This window comes from Piliocolobus tephrosceles, chromosome 10 (assembly GCF_002776525.5).
Source record: "Piliocolobus tephrosceles isolate RC106 chromosome 10, ASM277652v3, whole genome shotgun sequence".
NCBI lineage: Eukaryota > Metazoa > Chordata > Mammalia > Primates > Cercopithecidae > Piliocolobus > Piliocolobus tephrosceles.
In genome coordinates this window covers 29,711,096-29,736,641 of record NC_045443.1, presented here as the reverse complement: position 1 = coordinate 29,736,641, position 25,546 = coordinate 29,711,096, and the positions used below count along the sequence as shown (strand labels likewise).

At 39.2% G+C, this 25,546-nt stretch overlaps 1 protein-coding gene across 1 annotated transcript in view; it reads left to right on the top strand.

Annotated features, from left to right (window-relative positions):
- OVCH1 (ovochymase 1) overlaps positions 1–23,085 on the top strand; it is a 79,795-nt gene extending 56,710 nt beyond the window's left edge. The window contains 3 exon segments of the mRNA XM_023208924.1: positions 10,186–10,219; positions 10,222–10,251; positions 23,008–23,085. Of these exon segments, the coding sequence (XP_023064692.1) occupies positions 10,186–10,219; positions 10,222–10,251; positions 23,008–23,085 (142 nt within the window).
- Positions 23,086–25,546: the final 2,461 nt, after the last annotated feature.

Sequence of the window (25,546 nt, the reverse complement as noted above, 5' to 3'; positions counted from 1 at the left end):
ATTAAAGTTAAACTACAGATCCTGTGCCTTCTGTTTTCCGCTTACTTTTCGAAAGAATGACACACTGTTGACCCAAGTGCTTTTGAGAACACAAAACACAGGATTAACCATTAGCCTCTTTTGATAGATAAGAAAGGTTAGTGATATTTACATACTAGTTACTACACAATCTAAATTAAATCTCTTGTTTCTTGTCACAATGAAATTGGTCCTCTGGCCATCTCTTTACTAAAGAGGGCAGAGTTTTCCTGTAATCATGGAAAGCCTACTAGTTCTTAGGATCCTTGATATGAAACCTTGAAAACTGTGAGTGTTATAGCAAACTACATTTACTAGAAATGTTTGTTTCAGAAAATATTGTGTATGATCAGTTAAACTTAGAGATGGTTTTGAAGTTATCACTCTTATGATAATTAACCCGTGACTGTGACCATCTTGATCTACCTCTAGTTAAGTATAAAACACTGAGGGATTTTCTTTAGAATTGGAGGATTCATAGTATTAAAAAAATTATTAAGTACAATAAATAAAGGTCTAACCAATTTCAAATGACAATTCAGAATCACTGTTTTCTATGACATACCCTAATTTTAAAAATGACAAAAGGTGAAGCTGGCTGGGCTTCTGGATTGGGTGGGGACTTGGAGAACTTTTTTTGTCTAGTTAACGGATTATAAACATGCTAATCAGCACTCTGTCTAGCTAAAGATTCGTAAGCGCACCAATCAGTACTCTGTAAAAACGAATCAATCAGTGCTCTGTGTCTAGATAAAGGTTTGTAAACGCACCAATCAGCACTCTGTAAAATGGACCAATCAGTAGGACATGGGCAGGGCCAAATAAGGGAATAAAAGCTGGCCACCCAAGGCAGCAGCAGCAACCCATTCAAGTCCCCTTCCACACTGGAAGCTTTGTTCTTTCACTCTTCTCAATAAATCTTGCTGCTGCTCACTCTTTGGGTCTGCACTAGCTTTATGAGCTGTAACACTCACCTCAAGGGTCTGTGGCTTCACTCCTGAAGTCAGCAAGACCACGAACCCACCTGGAGGAAAAAACAACTCTGGATGTGCCACCTTTAAAAGTTGTAACACTCACTGTGAAGGTCTGCAGCTTCACTCCTGAAGTCAGCAAGACCACTAACCCACCAGAAGGAAGAAACTTTGTACACATCTGAACTTCTGAAGGAACAAACTCCGGACTCACCATCTTTAAGAGCTGTAACACTCATCGTGAGCATCTGCAGCTTCATTCTTGAAGTCAGCGAGACCAATAACCCACTGGAAGAAATAAATTCAGGACACATTTTGGCAACCCAGATGGGACTATCACCAAGTGGTAAGTACCATCAGACCCCTTTCGCTTGCTGTTCTGTCCTATTTTCCCTTAGAATTCAGGGGCTAAATACTGGGCACCTGTCAGCCAGTTAAAAGCGACTATTGTGACCACTGGACTAAAGACACAGGTGTCAGGCTTTCTGGGAAAGGGCTCTCTAACAACCCCCAACTCTTCGGAGTTGGGAGCATCGGTTTCCCTGGAACCAGCTTCTGCTTTTCCTGTACTTCCGGGCTGAGCCGAGGGTCAACAGAGAGGAAAGCCATTCAGTTCCAGGGTCCTGACAACGAGTTGGCTGACCCTGTGGCCACGAGTAGAACTCTCAAAGTCATGTTGCCCAAGTGAGACTTGCCCATCTATCCTATCTATGCTGACCCTTGCCTCTTGAGTCCTAATGCCTGTCAGACAAACTTCCTCTCACCTCTCTTCTCTGAGGCTAGTCCTGCTTCTAAAAACCACTCCCTGACTCTGGTGCTTTTCTAGTTTCTCCCATAAGAATGATTTCTAGTATAAACTTCAGGACTCTGTTACCTTCTTTAGGCACCCGGGTGCACCAATCAGAAAGACATAATTTTTGCCCAAAGCCCTGTCGGTGGTAATTTTGCCTAAAATTACCTGGAATTTTAGGATCTCTCCTCAGACAAGCAGGCCTAAAAAAAGCTATTCCTGAAGCTAGGATATGGGGAGCCTCAGAAATTGTATACTTCCTATTCATATAAGTGAGGACAAAAGGCATCAGTTTTCAAACTCTGGAGATCCCTCCCCTCCATCAGGATGTGGCTCTCCACTTCATTTTTGGGGCATAACATCTTTAAGTCCCAATACTAACAGGAGAATCCTTAGGACTGTAACATATTTTCAAGAATGTGTCATTAAGGGCCACTAAGTCCGATTTTTCTGGGTCCTCCTTGTGGTCTAGGAGGACAGGCAAGGGTGCAGGTTTTTGAAAATGCGTTGGTAAGGGCCACTAAATCCGACCTTTCTCAGTCCTCCTTGTGGTCTAGGAGGAAAACTAGTGTTTCTGCTGCTGCGTCGGTGAGTGCAACTATTCCCATCAGCAGGGTCCAGGGACCTTTACAGGTTCTTGGGCAAGAGGTGTTTCTGCTGCTGCATCGGTGAGCACAACTATTCCAATCAGCAGGGTCCAGGGACTGTTGGGGTTCTTGGTCAGGGGGAAAAACAAACAAACCAAAACTGCAGGGGGTTTTGTCTTTCAGATGGGAAACACTCAGGCATCAACAGGCTCACCCTTGAAATGCATCCTAAGCCATTGGAACCAATTTGACCCACAAACCCTGAAAAAGAGGCAGCTCATTTTTTTCTGCACTATGACCTGGCCCCAATATTCTCTCTCTGATGGGGAAAAATGGCCACCTGAGGGAAGTATAAATTACAATACTATCCTGCAGCTTGACCTTTTCTGTAAGAGGGAAGGCAAATGGAGTGAAATACCTTATGTCCAAGCTTTCTTTTCATTGAAGGAGAATACACAACTATTCAAAGCTTGCAATTTACATCCCACAGGAGGACCTCTCAGCTTACCCCCATATCCTAGCCTCCCTATAGCTCCCCTTCCTATTAATGATAAGCCTCCTCTAATCTCCCCTGCCCAGAAGGAAACAAGCAAAGAAATCTCCAAAAGAACCACAAAACCCCCTGGGCTATCAGTTATGTCCCCCTCAAGCTGTAGGGGGAGGGGAAATTGGCCTAACCTGGGTATATGTCTCCTTCTCCCTCTCTGATTTAGAGCAGATCAAGGCAGACCCGGGGAAGCTTTCAGATGCCCCTGATAGGTATACAAATGTCCTACAGGGTCTAGGGCAAACCTTTGATCTCACTTGGAGAGATGTCATGCTATTGTTAGATCAAACCCTAGCCTTTAATGAAAAGAATGTGGCTTTAACTGCAGCCTGAGAGTTTGGAGATACTTGGTATCTTAGTCAAGTAAATGATAGAATGACAGCCGAAGAAAGGGACAAATTCCCTACCAGTCAGCAAGCTGTCCTCAGTATGGATCCCCACTGGGACTTCGACTCAGATCATGGGTACTGGAGTCGTAAACATCTGTTGATCTGTGTTCTAGAAGGACTAAGGAGAATTAGGAAAAAGCCCGTGAATTATTCAATGATGTCCACCATAACTCAGGGAAAGGAAGAAAATCCTTCTGCCTGCCTTGTGCAGCTATGGGAAGCCTTAAAAAAATACACTCCCCTGTCACCTGACTCACTCGAGGGTCAATTGATCCTAAAAGATAAGTTTATTACCCAATCAGCCACAGATATCAGAAGAAAGCTCCAAAAGTGAGCCCTGGGCCCGGAACAAAATCTGGAGACATTATTAAACCTGGAAACCTCGGTGTTCTGTAATAGGGACCAAGAGGAACAGGCCCAAAAGGGAAAGTGAGGTCAGAGAAAGGCCACAGCCTTAGTCATAGAACTCAGACAAACAAACCTTGGTGGTTCAGTGAGGACAGAAAGTGGAGCAGGTAGGGCTTGTTATCAGCGTGGTTTACAAGGATGCCTTACAAAAGATTGTCCAGTGAGAAACAAGCTGTCCCCTCACGCGTGTCCATTATGCTGAGGCAATGAATGGAAGGTGCACTGCCCCAGAGGACAAAGGTTCTCTGGGCCAGAAGCCCCCAACCAGATGATCCAACAACAGAACTGAGGGTGCCTGGGGCAAGCGCCAGCTCATGTCATCACCCTCACTGAGCCCCGGGTACATTTAACCATTGAGGGCCAGGAAATTGAGTTCCTCCTGGACACTGGCGCAGTCTTCACAGTGTTAATCTCCTGTCCCAGATGACTGTCCTCAAGGTCCGTTACCATCCGAGGAATACTGGGACAGCCTGCAACCAGGTATTTCTCCCACCTCCTCAGTTGTAGTTGGGAGACTTTGCTCTTTCACATGCCTTTCTTGTTATGCCTGAAAGTCTCACACCCTTATTAGGGAGGGATATATTAGCCAAAGCTGGAGCTATTATCTACATGAATATGGGGAACAAGTTCCTCCTACTTGAGGAGGGAATCAACCCTGAATTCTGGGCATTGGAAGGACAATTTGGAAGGGCAAAAAATGCCTGCCCAGTCCAAATCAGGCTAAAAGGTCCCACCACTTTTCCTTATCAAAGGCAATATCCCTTAAGGCCTGAAGCTCATAAAGGATTACGGGATATTGTTAAACGTTTAAAAGCTCAAGGCTTAGTAAGGAAATGCAGCAGTCCCTGCAACACCGCAATTCTAGGAGTACAAAAACCAAACGGTCAGTGGAGTCTAGTGCAAGATCTTAGACTCACCATTGAGGCAGTAATTCCTCTACATCCAGTTGTACCCAACCCCTATACCCTGCTCTCAAATACCAGAGGAAGCAGAATGGTTCACTGGTCTGGACCTCAAGGATGCCTTCTTCTGTATTCCCCTGCACTGTGACTCCCAGTTTCTCTTTGCCTTTGAGGATCCCACTGACCACATGTCCCAACTTACATGGATGGTCTTGCCCCAAGCATTTAGGGATAGCCCTCACCTGTTTGGTCAGGCACTGGCCCAAGAGCTAGGCCACTTCTCAAGTCCAGGCACTCTGGTCCTTCAGTATGTGGATGATTTACTTTTGGCTGCCAGTTCGGAAGCCTCATGCCAGCAGGCTACTCTAGATCTCTTGAACTTTCTAGCTAATCAAGAGTACAGGGCTTCTAGTTCAAAGGCCCAGCTTTGCTATAGCAGGTCAAATATCTAGGCCCAATGTTAGCCAGAGGGAACAGGGCCCCCAGCAAGGAACGAATACAGCCTATATTGGCTTATCCTCACTCTCAGATATTTAAACAGTTGCAGGGGTTCCTTGGAATCACCAGCTTTTGCCAACTATGGATCCCCATATAAGATAGCCAGGCCCCTCTATACTGTAATGAACAAGACCCAGAGGGCAAATACCCATCTAGTAGAATGAGAACCAGAGGCAGAAAGAGCCTTCAAAACCTTAAAGCAGGCCCTAGTACAAGCTCCAGCTTTAAGCCTTCCCACAGGACAAAATTTCTCTTTATATGTCACAGAGAGAGCAGGAACAGCTCTTGGCGTTCTTACTCAGACTAGTGGAACAACCCCACAACCAGTGGCATACCTAAGTAAGGAAATTGACGTAGTATCAAAAAGCTGGCCTCCCTGTTTAAGGGTAGTTGCGGCGGTGGCCTTCTTAGTGTCAGAGGCTATCAAAATAACACAAGGAAAGATCTCACTGTCTGGACTACTCATGATGTAAATGGCATACGAGGTGCCAAAGGAAGTTTATGGCTATCAGACAACCGCCTACTTAGATACCAGGCAATACCCTTCAGGGACTGGTGCTTCAAATACGTACGTGTGTGGCCCTCAACCCTGCCACTTTTCTCCCAGAGGATGGGGAACCAATCAAGCATGACTGCCAATGAATTATAGTCCAGACTTATGCCACCCGAGATGATCTCTTAGAAGTCCCCTTAGCTAATCCTACCTTAACCTATATACCGATGGAAGTTCATTTGTGGAGAATGGGATATGAAGGGCAGGTTATGCCGTAGTTAGTGATGTAACCGTACTTTAAAGTAAGCCTCTTCCCCCAGGGACCAACGCCCAGTTAGCAGAACTAGTGGCACTTACCCGAGCCTTATAACTGGGAAAGGGAAAAAGAATAAATGTGTATACAGATAGCAAGTATGCTTATCTAATCCTACATGCTCATGTTGCAAAATGGAAAGAAAGGGAGTTCCTAACTTCTGGGGGAACCCCCATTAAATACCACAAGGAAATTATGGAGTTATTGCACCCAGTGCAGAAACCCAAGGAGGTGGCAGTCTTACACTGCCAAAGACATCAGAAAGGTGAGGGAGAAAAGGCAGAAGGAAACCGTTGGGCAGATGCTGAGGCCAAAATTGCTGCCAGGCGAAACCTCCCATTAGAAATACCTATGGAAGGACCCTTGATATGGAACAACCCCCTCCAAGAGATTAAGCCCCAGTATTCCGACTGAAACAGAATGGGGACTTTCACGGGAGCATAGTTTTCTCCCCTCGGGGTGGTTAACAACAAAAGAAGGAAAGGTACTTATATCCAAAGCCAGCCAGTGGCAAATACTTAAAACTCTCCACCAAACTTCTCATATGGATGTTGAAAACACTCATCAAATGGCAAAATCCCTATTTACAGGGCCAGATCTCCTCTGGACCATCTTTAAGAGCTGTAACACTAACCGCGAACGTCCGCGACTTCATTCTTGAAGTCAGCGAGACCAAGAACCCACCCAAAGGAATAAATTCTGAACACAAAATGACCTGAGTGAGAAATTTATAGACAAATACATAAATAAAAAACATAATATTTGGCCTTTTTAAAACAAATCAGAATATTTAACTGGTAAATTGACAACGATTTTGAAGAATGATTATACTTGTCAAATGTTATATAACATATTTTTATCTAATTGAAGTATAACTTGGAGTATGTTTTCTAGAGAAATATTTTTCAAAACTAAGATCATAAAGTACTGGGTATGTCTACTTTTAGCTATACTTATATTATTAAAATATGCTTTATATATGCGCAGAGATGTTAACACACTAGATTCATTCAGCATTTTTATAGTGGTCAAAATGGAAAATAATCTAAATCTTAGTCTAAATAATTAAGAAAACTATAGTAAATCCATAGGATAAACTTTATCCTATGGATTTATTATAAATTTATACAACCATTAAATAAAATATTGTCACATAATTTTTAAAATAAAACACCTTACATGTAATATTGAGTGAGAAAATCAGGATGAACTATATAATTCAAATTTGTTTAAAAAGTGAATGAAATACAGGTCTAAAAGAAAAGATCAATATGTTTAATTGGAAATCTTTAGATTATAAGATTATGAGTAATTTTTTTGAAATTCTCTAAATTTTTCCCAGTGAGTAAATAAACATTTATAATTTTAAGGTTATAAATAGGGAAAAGAAGGAGGAAAAATATGTCTTGTTCTACAAGCTGAAATGGATTCATAGTGGAGCAGTTACAGGGAGCTTCATGACAGTGTTCAAACCATTTAGCTGCCTGCCTCACAAGAGAAGGACCAGATGAGATTACATCATCTTCTGAAGGGTGCTTTAGAAATTTTTTTTTGTTATTATTATACTTTAAGTTCTAGGGTACATGTGCATAACGTGCAGGTTTGTTACATGTGTATACGTGTGCCATGTTGGTGTGCTGCACCCATCAACTCGTCAGCACCCATCAACTCGTCATTTACATCAGGTATAACTCCCAATGCAATCCCTCCCCCCTCCTTCCTCCCCATGATAGGCCCCAGTGTGTGATGTTCCCCTTCCTGAGTCCAAGTGATCTCATTGTTCAGTTCCTACCTATGAGGGAGAACATGCGGTGTTTGGTTTTCCGTTCTTGCGATAGTCTGCTGAGAATGATGGTTTCCAGCTGCATCCATGTCCCTACAAAGGACACAAACTCACCCTTTTTTATGGCTGCATAGTATTCCATGGTGTACATGTGCCACATTTTCTTAATCCAGTCTGTCACAGATGGACATTTGGGTTGATTCCAAGTCTTTTCTATTGTGAATAGTGCCGCAATAAACATATGTGTGCATGTGTCTTTATAGCAGCATGATTTATAATCCTTTGGGTATATACCCAGTAATGGGATGCCTGGGTCATATGGTACTTCTAGTTCTAGATCCTTGAGGAATCACCACACTGTCTTCCACAATGGTTGAACTAGTTTACAGTCCCATCAACAGTGTAAAAAGTGTTCCTATTTCTCCACATCCTCTCCAGCACCTGTTGTTTCCTGACTTTTTAATGATTGCCATTCTAACTGGTGTGAGATGGTATCTCATTGTGGTTTTGGTTTGCATTTCTCTGATGGCCAGTGACGATGAGCTTTTTAGGGTAGTGGGAGGTTGAACGAAACCACAACTACCAATGTCAATTTTAAGTCACAGGAGACCACCGGGTGTGGTGGCTCACACCTGTAATCCCAGCACTTTGGGAGGTGGAGACAGGCAGATCAGGAGGTCAGGAGATGGAGACCATCCTGGCTAAGACAGTGAAAACCTGTCTCTACTAATAATACAAAAAATTAGCCAGTCATAGTGGCGGGTGCCTGTAGTCCCAGCTACTCAGGAGGCTGAGGCAGGAGAATGGCACAAACCTGGGAGATGGAGCTTGCAGTGAGCCGAGATCGGGCCACTGCACTCCAGCCTGAACAACAGAGCGAGACTGTCACAAAAAAAAAAAAAAAAAAAAAAAAAAGAAGTGTTTTTTAAGAGATAGGTTCTTGCTATGTTGTCTAGGCTCAAGTGCAGTGACTATTCATAAATATGATCATAGTATACTACAGCCCTGAACTGCTGGGCTCAAGCAATCCTGTGCCTCAGCCTCCCCAGTAGCTGGGACTGCAGGCTCACACCACGGGTATGGCTCTTCTAAGAAATATTGTCTAAAATGTTTCATTTTGACCAACTAATGGGTTTGATTTCCGTGGCAATTACTGCAACTTGCCTATTATAAATTTGGCCACTGTGGATAAATGAAGGTTATATGTAGCTAAAGCTCAAATACACTCACTAAAAATATTATATTTCAGTTTGGTGACAGCAATAACTTTTTTATTCCCTGAGGACCCAGTCCTAGACCATGTCACCTTTTCTTACAACATACAGTTTTTAAAAGATGTACCTAAGTTATTCCAGACATCATAAGAACTGGACATTGTGTCCTGGTTGATTTGGAACTACTGCCTTAAAACTTCTTAAGACTCAGGAATAGGGAACATCCAGCTCTCTGTTCTAGTTGGTTTTTATTCACTTATTTTTCCCATTTTTATATTGATGTGGCAGAAGTTTATAATTTCAAAAATAAGATTTTTTTTTTTCTTTCACTTTGCTCAATAATCTTTGTCTTGATGAATAGTAAGATTTTTTTGTTGGGGACAAGGAAAATTATGTAAAGGAGATTCACTTTTATTAAAATCTCTTACGATGATTTTCACATGTAATTGTCATTTTGGCCATGAGTTTTCTTTGAGATATTCTTTTTATATTTCTGGTAAGTCATTTTTTCCCCTATTTGTTATGTTTTTGTTCAATTTCTTGTGCTTCCTTGTTCAATATGTATGTTTTTGTTCAATTTCTTGTGCTTTATTGGGAAAATTTTGTTATTGAATAAGTAAATTAATAGATTGTAATTCTTTGTTTCATTTGTCAGCTTTAGGAAAGGAGAAAATATAATATTTAAAATTCTGACTTCTGTAATCTGTGGAGGCTTCATGCTAAACCTATATGAAGTATAAGATTGATCAGATTCTTTTTAACACCTAAGCATACCCTTAATTTTTCTGGATACTTGGAATATTACAACAATACAGTCAGAAATTTTTATCCCTAACATAAAAGTTTCGAGTAGCTTTTCTCTTTTGGAATTCACTTCCTGAATGTACTAATATCAAGATTAATTTGTCCGTTTTTTTCTTTACTTGTTTGATTGGTTCATATGTGTTAGTTGTAACCAGATTATTGAAAGATACGCTTTGTCTATCATCCTGTGGTTTGAGCAAAGGTGCTAATAGCATTATGAAAATGGATAACTATTGCAAATTATAGAAATTGGATATCATAGAGAAACATTTGCCATTATATTTAATTCCGAATGTTTATTAGAATTCCCTTAGTACTTTAGATTAATCCATTCACACTCAGTTTTTTTAATCAGCCAGCAGGCTTTGCTTTACTGCCCATTTTACCTTTTGTTTTGTTTTGTTTTGATGTATTAATTGAAATACAATTTGGGAAGCATTTCCATTTAAAACATTTCACTTAATTTTGGTATGATAATGTAAGAAGTGTTGGAAAAAGAAAACTAAGAATAAATTTGCATCAAATTTAAGTTATATAAGTAAAGCATACCATAATGGACTAACATAAAATAGAAAAAAATATAACATTTGAACCTATAATTATTCAGACCACCAACAAATTGTTGTAGAAATATGCCAGGTACTATTCAAAGAAATGAAGATTGACCAATGAACAAGGCAGTCCCTGACATAGTAGAACTTACAGTCTAGTAATGGAGATAGTCAATAATCATATAAGAAATATACAGTTTATTAAGCTACTGTATTAGTCCACTTTCATACTGCTATGAAGAAATACTCGAGACTGGGTAATTTATAAAGAAAAAGAGAGTTAATGGACTCACAGTTCCACACAGCTTGAGAGGCCTCATAATCATGGCAGAAGGTGAAAGAGGAGTAAAGGCACATCTTATGTGGCAGCAGGCAAGAGAACTGTGCTGGGGAACTGCCTTTTATAAAACCATCAGATCTTGTGAGACTTATTCATAATCATGAGAACAACATGGGAAAAACCCACCCCCATGATTCAATTACCTCCTACCGGGTCCCTCCTAGAACATATGAGGATTATGGAAGCTACCATTCAAGGTGAGATTTGGGTGTGGAGACAGCCAAACCATATCAGTTATAAAGAAAAAAATACAGTGTGCAACAAAAATATATAACAGAGGAAGCTTGTTTACGTCGATGGAGTTCAGGGAAGGGAATCAAAGAAAACTTGGATTTCTCTTTTTTTAGCAAGACTACATAGAAGTTATTTCTACTCACTGTCTCCCCTTTTGCCCTCTCATTTTTCTTAAATTTATCCTCAAAGGGCTTTATTTTTTCCTACCATTTCACGGACACTGTTCTTGCTGAAGCTATCAATGACTTCCACAAGTCCAGATTTAGTAGTCCCTTCTCAGTGAACACAGGCAAGCTCTCCCTTCTCAAATCTTCCTTGTTTTGGTCTCCAAAAAAGGAGAGCTCACTACTCTCCTTCATAGTCTTGGCTGGTTTTTCCTCATTTTCTCTATCACTGTCCGTTGAGTTGTCCCAGGACCCAGTCTTTGACTCTCTTCCTTTCTTTACCTATACTCCTTCCTTAGTGATCGCACCCATTCTCTAGCTTTAAGTACTGTCTATACAGTGATAACTCCCAAATTTATATCTCCAGTCCCAGCTTCCTTATTGAACTCTAGCACTGTATATCCAAGTGCCTCCCTTTCCACTTGGCTATCTCATGAGCATCTCAAACTTAACATGACCAAAATTGAACTCTTGACTTCATACCTCCGCCTCCAAGTTCTTCTTCCACCAATCCTTCACACCTCAGTAGACAGCAACTCCATTTTGCTAATTAATCACTCAAGCCATTAAACTTGGTCAACCTTGACTTCTCACATTCCATATCAAGTATAGCTCATCGGTAGGTCTTTCAGTAAAATAGATCTAGAATGCCACTACTTCTCAACAATTCCACCATAATGTTTTGGTACAATCCTTCCTTTAGCCAGTTTTATGTGTAACAGCCAAAGTGATCGTTTTAAAATGAATAATTGATATCATGTTTATAATCCAATGTTTTCCTAACTCATTCACAGTAAAAGTCCTCAGAGTGCCTACAAGATGCTATAGGATCTGGCTCTTGACTATCTCTTTGATGTCTTCCCCTGCCACTTTTCCCAGTGCTCACTTTATACCCAGCCATGCCAACTTTGCTGCTGTTCCTCAGCAAGCATGCCCTCTGCTATATCCCTGAAACCTATAAGTACGTGTGATAAATAGTGCTCAAGAATTGTTTATTTGAATAAAGGTAGTGACATTTCAGCTACGGCAGAGCAGGAGTGGAAAATAAGGAGGTAGCTCCTTAGCTGACAAATGGGTTAAGAAATATGTCTGTTTTGCTTAGGAGAATCCCCCAGCCTGAGAACTAATGTATGAGTGGGCATTAACTCAGGTAAGAGATTCTTATTACATATATTCATTCTATTTTTCAGATAAACATAGAAAACCTTTAATGTAGACATGTTTTTAATGACAGAAGAATTATAATAGATTTATATACCACATGTGTAAGGTTTATTAACGATCTGACTCATTTTGTATTCTTAAGATTGCAGATAAAACATGCTATGAGAAATTATGATATGTCTATGTGAATAAAAAATATAGAGCCATTATAATTTATATGAGGTAGTTAGTAGCATGGAAAAATTGTCACAATAAATTAGATAGGGGAAAAATGTTATAATGGTATAAAATGGAATGCAATTTTTTAAGCATACACAGCATAGAAAGACTTTGCAAGATTTACATTAAAACATGAATATTAGTTGCTTAAAGGAGGGACTATAGGAGGCTTTTGTTTTTGAGACAGGGTCTCGCTCTGTTCAGGCTGGAGTGCAGTGGTGTTATCATGGTTCACTGCAGCCTCAACCTCCCAGGCTCAAATGAACCTCCCACCTCAGCCTCCCAAGTAGCTGGGATCACAGGCACACACTACCATACCTCCATACCTGGCTAACACTTTTTTTTTTTTTTTTTTTTTTTTGGTAGAGACGAGGTCTTGCTGTTACCCAGATTGGTCTTGACCTCCTGGGCTCAAGCAATCCTCCTGCCAAGGGACTCCCAAAGTGCTGGAATTACAGGCGTGAACCACCATACCCAACAAAACTTTTTATCTCCTCCTTTGGACTCTTTTGAAACTTTCTGCAATGAGCATATATGCATTGCTTTTATAATCAGAATAAAGAAATAAGTTATAAACGTTTAATTGGATGTATTGACCCCGAATGTTCTTATTCTATATTCCATGAGAGGAAAAATTCAAGACAATGATATCCTTGGGAGATTGCTTGGTCCCCTAGCAAACCGTTTCTGCCTGTCCTCACAGTGGTACTCTGGGAGGGCAACTAGAGGTACTGGGAAAAGGCCACATGGAGAAGGAAATCTCCAGCTGAACTTTGTAACAATTTGAACTGATCAAGAAACCTCCTGGCCAGAACTCAGGGGAGGGTGTGAATCTGGTGTGCAGACTCCACAGGCAGGAATAGAAGGAAAGCCATGCTTGATTTCACAGCTGGGAAGTGGATAGCCTGGGACAAATTCTCAGCCCTGCTCACCCACTGCCTGGAAACAGACTCAGTGATGTTGGAGGGGGCATGGTGGAAGTGAGACCAGCCCTTTGGATTGTGAGGAGCTGGGTGAGGCCTGCGACTGTCGGCTCTCCCCCATTTTCCCTGAAAACCTGCATGACACAGCAGAGACAGTCATAATCCTCGAAGGAACATAACTCCATTGACCTGGGAACCTCACCCCAATCTCCTACAGCAGCTGTAGCAAGACCTGCCCAAGGAGAGTCTGAGCTCAGACACACTTAGCCCTGCCCCCACCTAATGGTCCTTCCCTACCCACCCTGGTCACTGCAGACAGAGGGCATATACTCTTGGGAGTTCCAGGGCCCCACCTACCACCTGTTCCTCCCCATTCGACCACAGCTGGTGCTCTCTGGAAAACGCCACTTCCTGGCAGGAGGCCAACCAGCACAAAAAAAGTGCAGTAAACCACCAAAGCTAAGAAACCTCACAGAGTCCATTTCACTCCCCTGCCACCACTACCAGAACAGGTGCTTGAATGCATGACTTAGAGATCCACAGGCGGTTCACATCACAGGACTCTTTGCAGACAACCCCCACTACTGGCCTGGAGCCTGGTAGCCTTGCTGAGTGGCTAGATCCAGAAGAGAGACAACAATCACTTCAGCTCGGCTCTCAGGAAGCCACATCCATAGGAAAAGGGTGAGAATACTACATCAAGGGGACACTCTGTGAGGCAAAAGAATCTGAACAACAGCCTTCAGCCCTAGATCTTCCCTCTGACAGAGCCTACCCAAATAAGGAGAAACCAGAAAACCAATTCTGGTAATATGAGAAAACAAGGTTAACACCCCCCAAAATCACACTAGCTCACCAGCAATGGACCCAAAACAAGAAGAAATCCCTGATCTACCTGAAAAAGAATTCAGGAGGTTAGTTATTAAGCTACTTAGGGAGGCACCAGAGAAAGGTGAAGCCCAATATAAGGAAATCCAAAAAATGATACAAGAAGTGAAGGGAAAAATATTCAAGGAAATAGATCATATAAATAAAAAACAATAAAAACTTCAGTAAACAATGGACACACTTATAGAAATGCAAAATGCTCTGGAAAGTCTCAGCAATAGAACTGAACAAGACAATTGAAGAACTGTCTTCAGAGCTTGAAGACAAGGACTTCAAATTAACCCAATCCAACAAAGACAAAGAAAAAAGAATAAGAAAATATGAACAAAGCCTCCAAGATGTCTGGGATTATGTTAAACAACCAAACCTAAGAATAATCTGTGTTCCTGAGGAGGAAGAGAAATCTAAAAGTTTGGAAAACATATTTGGGGGAATAATCGAGGAAAACTTCCCCAATCTTGCTAGAGACCTAGACATCCAAATACAAGAAGCACAAAGAACACTTGGGAAATTCATCACAAAAGATCATCTCATAGGCACATTGTCATCAGATTATCTAAAATTAAGATGAAGGAAAGAATCTTAAGAGTTGTGAGACAAAAGCACCAGGTAACCTATAAAGGGAAACCTATCAGGTTAACAACAGATTTGTCAACAGAAACCCTACAAGCTAGTAGGGACTGGGTCCCTATCTTTGGCCTTCTCAAACAAAACAATTATCGGCCAAGAATTTTGCAGCCAGTGAAACTAAGCCTCATATATGAAAAAAAAATATGCTCTTTTTCAGACAAACAAATGCTGAGAGAATTTGCCATTGTCAAGCCACCACTACGAGAACTGCTAAAAGGAACTCTAAATCTTGAAACAAATCCTGGAAACATATCAAAACAGAACCTCATTAAAGCATACATCTCACAGGACCTATAAAACAAAAATGCAATTTTAAAAACAAAAAACAAAACAAAACAAAAAACCAAGGTATATAGGCAACAAATAGCACGATAAATGGAATGGTACTTCATATCTCAAGACTAACATTGAATATGAATGGCCTAAATGTTCCACTTAAAAGATACAGAATTGGCCGGGCGCGGTGGCTCAAGCCTGTAATCCCAGCACTTTGGGAGGCCGAGACGGGCGGATCACGAGGTCAGGAGATCGAGACCATCCTGGCTAACACGGTGAAACCCTGTCTCTACTAAAAAATACAAAAAAAAAAAAAAACTAGCCGGGTGAGGTGGCGGGTGCCTGTAGTCCCAGCTACTCGGGAGGCTGAGGCAGGAGAATGGCATAAACCCGGGAGGTGGAGCTTGCAGTGAGCTGAGAACTGGCCACTGCACTCCAGCCTGGGCGACAGAGCGAGACTCCGTCTCAAAAAAAAAAAAAAAAAAGATTCAGAATTGCAGAATATATGAGAACTCACCAACCATCTGCTGCCTTCAAGAGACTCACCTAATGCATAAGGATTTGCACAAACTTAAGGGAAAGGGGTGGAAAAAGACATTTCCTGCAAATTGACAACAAAAGTAAGCAGAAATAGCTATTCTTATATCAGACAAAACAAATTTTAAAGCAATAGCAGTTTAAAAAGGCAAAGGAGGGACATTATATAATGATAAAAGGCCTGTCCAACAGGAAAATATCCTAAACATATATACACCTAACACTGGAGCTCCCAAATTTATAAAACAATTACTAATAGACCTAACAAGTGAGATAAACAGCAATACAATAATACTGGGGGACTTTAATACTATGCTGACAGCACTAGACAGGTCATCAAGACAGAAAGTCAACAATGAAACAATGGATTTAAACTGTACCTTGGAACAAATGGACTTAACAGATATATACAGAAAATTCCATCCAACAACCACAGAATATACATTTTATTCAACAGTGCATGGAACTTTCTCCAAGAGAGACTCTATGATAGTCCACAAAACAAGCCTCAATAAATTTAAGAAAATCGAAATTGTATCAAGCACTCTCTCAGACCACAGTAGAATGAAACTGGAAATCAACTCCAAAACGAAACTTCAAAACCATGCAAATACATGGAAATTAAATAACCTGCTCCTGAAAGATCATTGGGTCAAAAGTGAAATCAAGATGGAAATTAAAAAATTCTTTTAACTGAATGACAATAGTGACACAACCTATCAAAACCACTGGGACACAGCAAAGGTGGTGCTAAGAGAAAAGTTCATAGTCCTAAATGCCTATATCAGAAAGTCTGAAAGAGCACAAACTGACACTTTAAGGTCACACCTCAAAAAACTAGAGAAACAAAAACAAACCAAACCCAGATCCAGCAGAAGAAAGAAAATAACCAAGACTAGAGCAGAACTAAACGAAATTCAAACCAACAAACACATAATATGAAAGATAAACAAAGGCTGGTTCTTTGAAAAGATAAATAAAATTGATAGATCATTTGTGAGATTAACCAAGAAGAGAGAAGATTAAAATAAGCTCAATTAGAAATGAAACAGGAGATATTACTACTAATACCACAGGAATACAAAAGATTATTCAAGGCTGCTATGAACACCTTTATGCACATAAACTAGAAAACCTAGAAGAGATGGATAAATTCCTGGAAAGATACAACCCTACTAGCTTAAATCAGAAAAAACTAGGTACCCTGAACAGACCAATAACAGGCAGCGAGATTGAAATAATTTAAAAATTACCACCAACAACAAACAAATCCAGTACCAAATGGATTCACAGCAGATTTCTACCAGACATTCAAAGAAGAATTGTTACCAATCCTTTTGACATTATTCTACCAGAGAGAGAAAGAGGGCACCATCCCTAAATAATGCCAAAACCAGGAAAGGGCAAAAAAATTTTAAAAATAAATAAATAAATGAATAAATAAATAAATAAATAAAGACTGATATCCCTGATGAACATAAATGCTAAAATCCTTAATAAAATACTAACTAACCGAATCCAACAACATATTAAAATGATAATCCACCATGATTAAGTGGGTTTCATACCAGGGATGCAGGGATGGTTTAACATGCAAGTCAATAAATGTGATATACCACATAAACAGGATTAAAAACAAAAATCACATGATCATCTCAAACAGATGCAGAAAAAGCATTTGACAAAATCCAGCATTGCTTTATCATTAAAACTCCCAGCAAAATCAGCATACAAGGGACATACCTCAAAGTAATAAAAGCCATCTATGACAAACTAACAGCCAACATAATACTGAATGGGGAAAAGTTGAAAGCATTCCCTTTGATAACTGGGACAAGACAAAGAGGCCTCACCCCTCCTCTTCAACATAGTACTGGAGGTCCTAGCCAGAGCAATCAGACAAGAGAAAGAAATAAAGTGCATCCAAATTGATAAAGAGGAAGTCAAACTGTTGCTGTTTGCTAATGATATGATCGTTTACCTAGAAAACCCTAAGGACTCCTCCAGAAAGCTCCCAGAACTGATAAAAGAATTCAGCGAAGTTTCTGGATACAAAATTAATGGACACAAATCAGTAGCTCTTCTGTACACCAACATCAACCAAGCAGAGAATCAAATAAAGAACTCAATTCCTTTTACAATAACTGAAAAAAATAAAATAAAATACTTAGGAATATACCTAATCAAGGAGGTGAAAGACCTCTACAGCTAAAACTAGAAAACACTGCTGAAAGAAATCACAGACAACACAAACAAGTGGAAACACATCCCATGCTCATGGATGGGTAGAATCAATACTGTGAAAATGACCATACTGCCAAAAGCAATCTACAAATTCAATGCAATCCCCATCAAAATATCACCATCATTCTTCACAGAATTAGAAAAAAAATTCTAAAATTCATATTGAACCAAAAAAGGGCCCGCATAGCCAAAGCAAGACTAAGCAAAAAGAACAAATCTGGAGGCATCACATTACCTGATTTCAAACTACACCATAAGGCCATAGTCACCAAAACATCATGGTAGTGGTATTAAAATAGACACATAGACCAATGGAACAGAATAGAGAACCCAGAAATAAAGCCAGATACTTACAGCCAACTGATCTTCAACAATGCAAACCAAAACAAAGTGGGGAAATGATACCCTTTTAAACAAATGATGCTGGGATAATTGGCTAGCCACGTGTAGGAGAATGAAATTGGATTATCACCTTATACAAAAACCAACTCAAGATGGATTAAGGACTTAAACCTAAAACCTGAAACTCCAAAAATTCTAGAAGATAACATTGGAAAAACCCTGTTAGACATTGACTTAGGCAAAGATTTCCTGACCAAGAACCCAAAAGCAAATGCAATAAAAACAAAGATAAATAACAGGGACCTAATTAAACTAAAGAGCTTTTGCATGGCAAAAGGAAACAGTCAGCAGAGTAAACAGACAACCCACAGAATGGGATAAAATCTTAACAATCTATACATCTGACAAAGGACTAATACCCAGAATCTACAACTAACTCAAATGAATCAGCAAGAAAAAAACAGATAATCCCATCAAAAAGTGGGCTAAGAACATGAATAAACAATTCTCAAAAGATATACAAATGGCCAACAAACATGAAAAATTGCTCAACATCACTAATGATCAGGGAAATGCAAATCAAAACTCCAGTGTGATACCACCTCACTCCTACAAGAATGGCCATAATCAAAAAATCAAAAATAGTAGATATTGGTGTGGGTGTGGTGAAGAGGGAACACGTCTACACTGCTGGTGGGAATGTAAACTAGCACAAACTCCATGGAAAACAGTGTGGAGATGCCTTAAAGAACTGAAAAGTAGAACTCATTTGACCCTGCAATCCCACTACTGGGTATCTACCCAGAGGAAAAGAAGTCATTATTTGAAAAAGATATTTGCACATGCTTGTTTATAGCAGCACAATTTGTAATTACAAAATTGTGGAACCAACCCAAATTGCCCATCTGTTTTGTGTATATATGTACATGTGTGTGTGTATATATATTATATATAATACGTATATATGTATATTTATAAAATGTATATATGTGTATATATGTATATTATATATAATATGTATATATGTATATTTATAATATGTATATATAATATATGTGTGTGTATATATATATGATGGAATACTACTCAGTTATAAAAAGGAATGAATTAATGGCATTCACAGTTACCTGGAAGAGATTGGAGATTATTATTCTAAGTGAAGTAATTCAGGAATAGAAAACCAAACATCATACGTTGTCACTCATAAGTGGGAGCTAAGCTGTGAGGATGCAAAGGCATAAGAATGACACAATGGACTTTGGGGACTCAGGGGGAAAGGGTGGTAAGTGGGTGAAGGATAAAAGACTACAAATAGGATGCAATGTATACTTCTTGGGTTATGGGTGCACCAGAATCTGGCAAATCACCACTAAAGAACTTACTCAAGCAACCAAACACCACCTGTTCCCCAATAACCTATTAAAATAAAAAAATAAAAACAATGATGAAGGTAAGATCATAAAGGAGGTAAGGAATCTGTAATATAGGGTTTGACTTGGCTTTGGTTAACTGATATTATGAACACACAGGAATATCCTTGCTGCTAAACATTGTCTGGTAAGTAGTATACTCTAACTTCTGTCATAACATACAGATGTTGATAGTCTGATTCTAGTTGCTTTATACTGATATATGGATTTGTATGTCAGGAGCAGGAGAGACCTCAGTAAGATTAGGCAGTTGTGAATAAGGAGGTGGCTCTTTATTTGATGAATGGGTAAAAAAGACACCTGCTTTGCTTATGAGAATCTTTCTAGCTATTTGAAATTTGTTCATTGTTATTCTTTCTATATATTTTATGCCTTTTAGACAATGTACATATTTTGTCTTTTTTCTTTGCTGGATTATTGCATTGTGATTAAGGTGATAAGATTATAGATAAAGTAAATCAGTATTTAGGTGGCCCCAATGTTAGGTTAGATAATACCTACAGCATTTGAAATAGGCCCAAAATGTCACTTAATTGCTCATTTTTCTTTCCTCTTGACCCTGTGAACCTTAATATCCTTGTTTCAACTACTGTGGGTGATCCAAATTTCCTTAACTTGTAACTGTTAGAAATTTGAACTGTATGTGCTGTTCAAATTTTAGGAGCTTGTGATCTACCCAGGGAGTTAGTCTAACCAAGCACCCAGATCTATATAACCTGCTTGCCTTCTTTTCTACTCATATTTTATGATATTGAAGTTATATTTTATGCAATTATGGGGGAAGTGAAATATTACTGTGGCATCTGTGAATTTAGAGAAGTCCTAAAGGTCTTAGGTCACATCTCTTGAATATCAAGTGTCAATTCATGCATCTCTAGACTGAAGATGATAATACCTTTATGTTATGATTGTGAAACCTAAATAAGATCATGTAAGAAATAGGAGTGACAAAAATAAATTGAAATGTAGATGTGGTTTCACTTAATGGGTTTACAGTTTGTGATTTAAGGTCAAAGAATTCAGTCTGTTTGCTTTCGAAGTGTTTTTCCAAACAGAAGTCATTTAAACATACATAAGGATTTGTGGATATAAAGAAACAATGATAGGAGTTAATGAAGTATACTACAGTTTAGGTTTTAATGACCTACTTGTAGACATTCCAGTTAGATCCAAGTAACTTCTCTTCTTGATTATTGTATTTTTTTTCTCTTTGCCTCAAAGATGTCCAGTATTGGATTTGATTCCGGTGACTTCTGTTGAGATCACATCTCTCAATTATTCTAACAGTCATCTCAACATGCTGAATTACACTTGGACTTTTTATTCCACATCAGTAAATGAAATGAAGGCCATGATTAAATACTTTATAACAGAAGAATCTTTGAACTGTGATTGGGATTACATAATATTTATGATAGACCATATCAGCAATCAAGATTACTTTGTAAATTGACCTTTCTTAAACGGCCTAAACTAACTGGCACCAAGTATTTATGTAATGAATATACATGTAAAACATGACCTACATTGGCCTTGGGAACAATAGCATTTGTTGTCAGTGATTTCTCATTAGTTCCTTCATCAGAATCCCAGCGCATTATTGAGCACAGTTGGATGAGCATGAGATCACACTCACTGGATCTTGATTCCTTCCCAATCCTGGATTGTCTTGAGTTTTTAGTCCAAAAATTCCTATCTCATTTAACCATTAGTTGGCACTCTTGTTTTTCTCCAGATGTCATATGTTTTAAAGGGTTTTATTTCCTAAATGGCATTTTTAGATGGTAACTTTTTTGAAAATGTATTTACTCAATGTTACCAGTTATCAGGTTTTATACTCATAGTAGAAGTGGCCCTTTTTAGACCTCAGATAAATTAAAGCGAGGAAAAGGCCCATTAGCCAGAATAATCTTTACTGATGATTGGTGCTGAGGACTAAGAAATTAATGGTTAGAGGTGCTGGGAGTCGAATCCAGGGCCTTGTACATGGGAGGCACCTGTCTACCACTGAGCTACACTCACTTACCAAGCTTGAATAATCTTTAGAAATGTATTGGCCACATGGTGTCTGTCATGCTTGAGCATTTGGCTATATTCCATTATGAGACTGACTCACAGGGGGAAACTTTTTGAAAGATTTTGTAATCCAATATTGCATCAACTTCTCTAGTTTCCTCTCAGTTCTGCCACTTAGGACACGATTAAAATCCATGTATTGCAGAGGTCAAGAGGAGAATTTTGATGCTTTCTTTTTCCTGGGACCTTGACCCCTCCTATGATACTCCCAGATTTATAACACCAATAAGTTGAGAATTTTGCTTTGAAATTTGCTCTGAACTTTGGAACTTACTTTTCTAACAGTAAGTATGGCTCTTACTAGATTGATTCTAAAGCAATTGGAGTATGGAGGAGGGGAAGATTTGTAAGTTCAAGCTATTGGTTTTCCTTAAGATTAACATGGGGTCTCCATAGCACCACACTCTTCAACCCTAATTCCTGTCAATACCCTTTCACCAAAGACCCTAGAAAGGTACCTGTAGTTGAACAAATTGCATTTAGCATTCATTGCAGAAAGGGAGAATACACACCATGGAAAACCACGGGGTATCTCAGTAAGAAGGTGTTAGAAAAACCTACTATAGAGTTAAAGCTTTGGGTAATTTTGGAGAGGGTCTAAGGAAATGGACTTTGTTCTGAATTGGTTGCTGTCAGGAAGTAGAGCAATTTTATGATGACTAGCTCAGTCAAAAGGAGGCCTGACTAGAGTAAGGATAAAACTGTAACTGGTAAAGCAGTAGCAGTTCCTCATTTTAGCCCAGAGAGGAAGGAGCGTGGTATTTTTGTGGTTGAACACAGCCGTTTTTGTCTTACCTTATCATAGACTAGCACCATCCTGTCTGCTGCTGATGTTCTGTGAGATGGTGTAGGTCCAACAGGAAAATAAGCTCCAGCTGCGAGCATCAGACCAGGTTCTCTGAATGTCAAGGACTGCTTTTCTCTTTCTCACTCTTCAACATTCTCCAACTTGGTGACATCATTCCTCTTTAAAAGCTCAGATTAATCAAAATTTCAGAGGTGTCAAATGATTACAAATGAGACAACTTGAATGTCTGTAATGAGCTTGTATAATTCTATAAAACAGAGAAGGGAATTGCATTTGTTTGTGAGCTCACACAATTTTATTTCAATGAACCATGCAATTTCTGTAAAGATTTTGGACCTAATGAATATAAACCCCTGTTGCTACTCTCCCGGCTTCCCAGTTAGCTAGGCTATTACCCCATTCAAGCTGCTTTAACAAATACCATAGACTGAGTGGTTTCCAAACAACAAATATTTATTTCTCACAGTATGGAGGCTGGGAAGTCCAGGATCCAGGTGCCAGCAGATTTGGTGCCTGCTGAGGGCTCACTTTCTGGTTCTTAGGCACAGCCCATTCTCACTGGGTCCTCGTATGGAGGAAGAGGCCTCTAACCAAGCACATTTTGTCTCAAGTTTCACTTCCTCAATCATTCAAATGTTACCTTACCTGAGACCTCCTCTATCATACAATCTAAATAGCCTTCCTTAACCTTTTCTTCTAGGGATTGATCATGGCCTGGTGATGTTTATCTTTCATTCATTTATAATTTGTCTCTTCTACCAGAATTAAAATTTCCTGGCAACAGAACTTTGTCTCTTTTGTTCTTGCTGTATCCTCAATGCCTAAAGCACTGCTTGACAGAAAATATTTGATTTTTGAAAGAAAAAGTGGAAAACATGGCCCCAAATGAGGGAAGAACTTGGTAACTTAGAGAACTGTCAGAGGTCGCAGTGACTGGAGATTGAGCAAGGACAGACTAGAATGAAGTGGGGTGGTGGAGCAAAGAGGCTTTCTCCAGTTGTGCAGCTCAGACTATGATAGTGAGTTTGGGTTTTATTCCAGTTCAATAGGAGGTCATCATAAGTTTTGACAGGGGAGTAATTTGAAGGCTGATCTGGAGTGACAAAGTGAATGGTGTCTACAGCTATGAGGCTCTTTTCTACACCTGCACTGTCCAATCCATGTTGCTATTTAAATGTAAATTAGTTAAAATGAAGTAAAATGTGACAATACCAACATTTCAGGTGCTCAGTAGCTACATGCAGTAAGTGACTTCCATATTGGACAGCAAAGATATAGAAAGCTTCACCATTGCAGAAAGTTCTATTGCACTGTTTTAGACAATAGGTGATGTTGCTTTAGAGGAGGATAACAATAATGGAATGCAAGTGAAGTAGACAGATCTGGAGATAGAATGGAGAGGATTTCCTGATGGATTAAATAAGGAATTGAATACGCAAATCAAGAATGACTCTTAGGTTTATGATGTGAGACATTGGAGGAAGCATTTATGGAGATGGAAAATATGACAGGGAGAAAAAATTTCTAGAGAGATATCTGTTTGGGCCATGCTACAAACATTGCTATGATATATCCAGATTGAGTTCTCGCTAGGTAGCTAGAGATAGAACTCTTGAGCTAGGGGAGGATTTGGAGTTATAGGTATCAATTTGGGACTTTTCAGTTTCTCACTAATTTGGTCACCCTTTCTCCAACATCATCTATCTTCTCTATCACTCTCATCAGTTTGAAACATGTTCTAATATTATATATCATTTAAAACAAACTAAAACTAATGTAAGTTAACAATTATCCCATTTCTCTGCTTCCTTTTATGGCAAAATTTCTCACTTTTTAAAGGGTTGATGGATTTAGAAAGTTTATGGAATCAATGGCTTAGAAGGTCCTGGTGAGATCAAATAATTATAGCAAAGAAATATTAATAGACTTAGAGAGGAGGTGGTGATTTACAAAGTGGGATGTTTGAACTAATTCAGAGTTGTCAAATGATTACAAAATCAGAGCAGCAATAGTAAAGAATTAAAAATAAAGGGAATCACAGTACCATAGTACTAGCTGAGTCTCACAAGTTCTTTACAGCTGGTGTGCAATCTGGTTATTAAATACTTTGAATATCCCCCTTGGTCAAACAACAAATTTAAGGAACGTTGGCAAACTGGGGTGCATCCAAAGAGCATAATGAGCAGGATGTAGAAGGGTGTGGACATCCTGGGCATGTTTAACTCGGAGAAGAGAGAAGATAGAAGGATCGTAATTCTTCTTTTTAAATATATATGGAATTCTCATGGAGAGGCTCTCAGGTCGTGTACAAAACTTGTTCTGTTTAATATTATCTAATATCTTATTAAATATTTACCATTATCCAGGCATAGTTCTAATAACATAGAACTAAGACCCGATCTCATGAAGATGAAAACTCTTAATCTTTTAACAATCTTATATAGGTTGGTTACACTATCTTCATTTTAAATATGAAACAACCAAGTCACAAAAGTATTAAATAAATTGCCTCCAGTGACATAGCTACTAAGTAGAAAATGTGGGACTCAACTGAAGCAGTCTGTGTTCTTGGCCACTATTCTAACCATGTGGTAGTCATCACATTGATGCATTTTGACACAAGGAGAGGAAGAACAGTCTAGAAATTAATCAGTTTGAAAGGAGAAAATGCTGATAAGTTCCAGGTCATATCTTCAAGATGAATAATTATATGTTTTGGATTTTTTTAGAGGCAACTCTGTATTAGGTGAAATGTTCAACTTAATAATTTAGGAGTCTGTATTTAAACTAGCCCCTTTTCCAGTCACGTATCTTCAACCTACAGGCTTTATAAATGTATTTTCTGTATTTCTATCTAAGTCACCAATGAAATACCGTACTCAGTGGAACCTAAGATAGAATCATTTCCATACCATTTAGACCTCCCCTCCAGGTTAACATTTCTTGTATGGTTATTTAATCACCTGTGGAACTTCCTAGCCATGTAATTATCTACATACCATT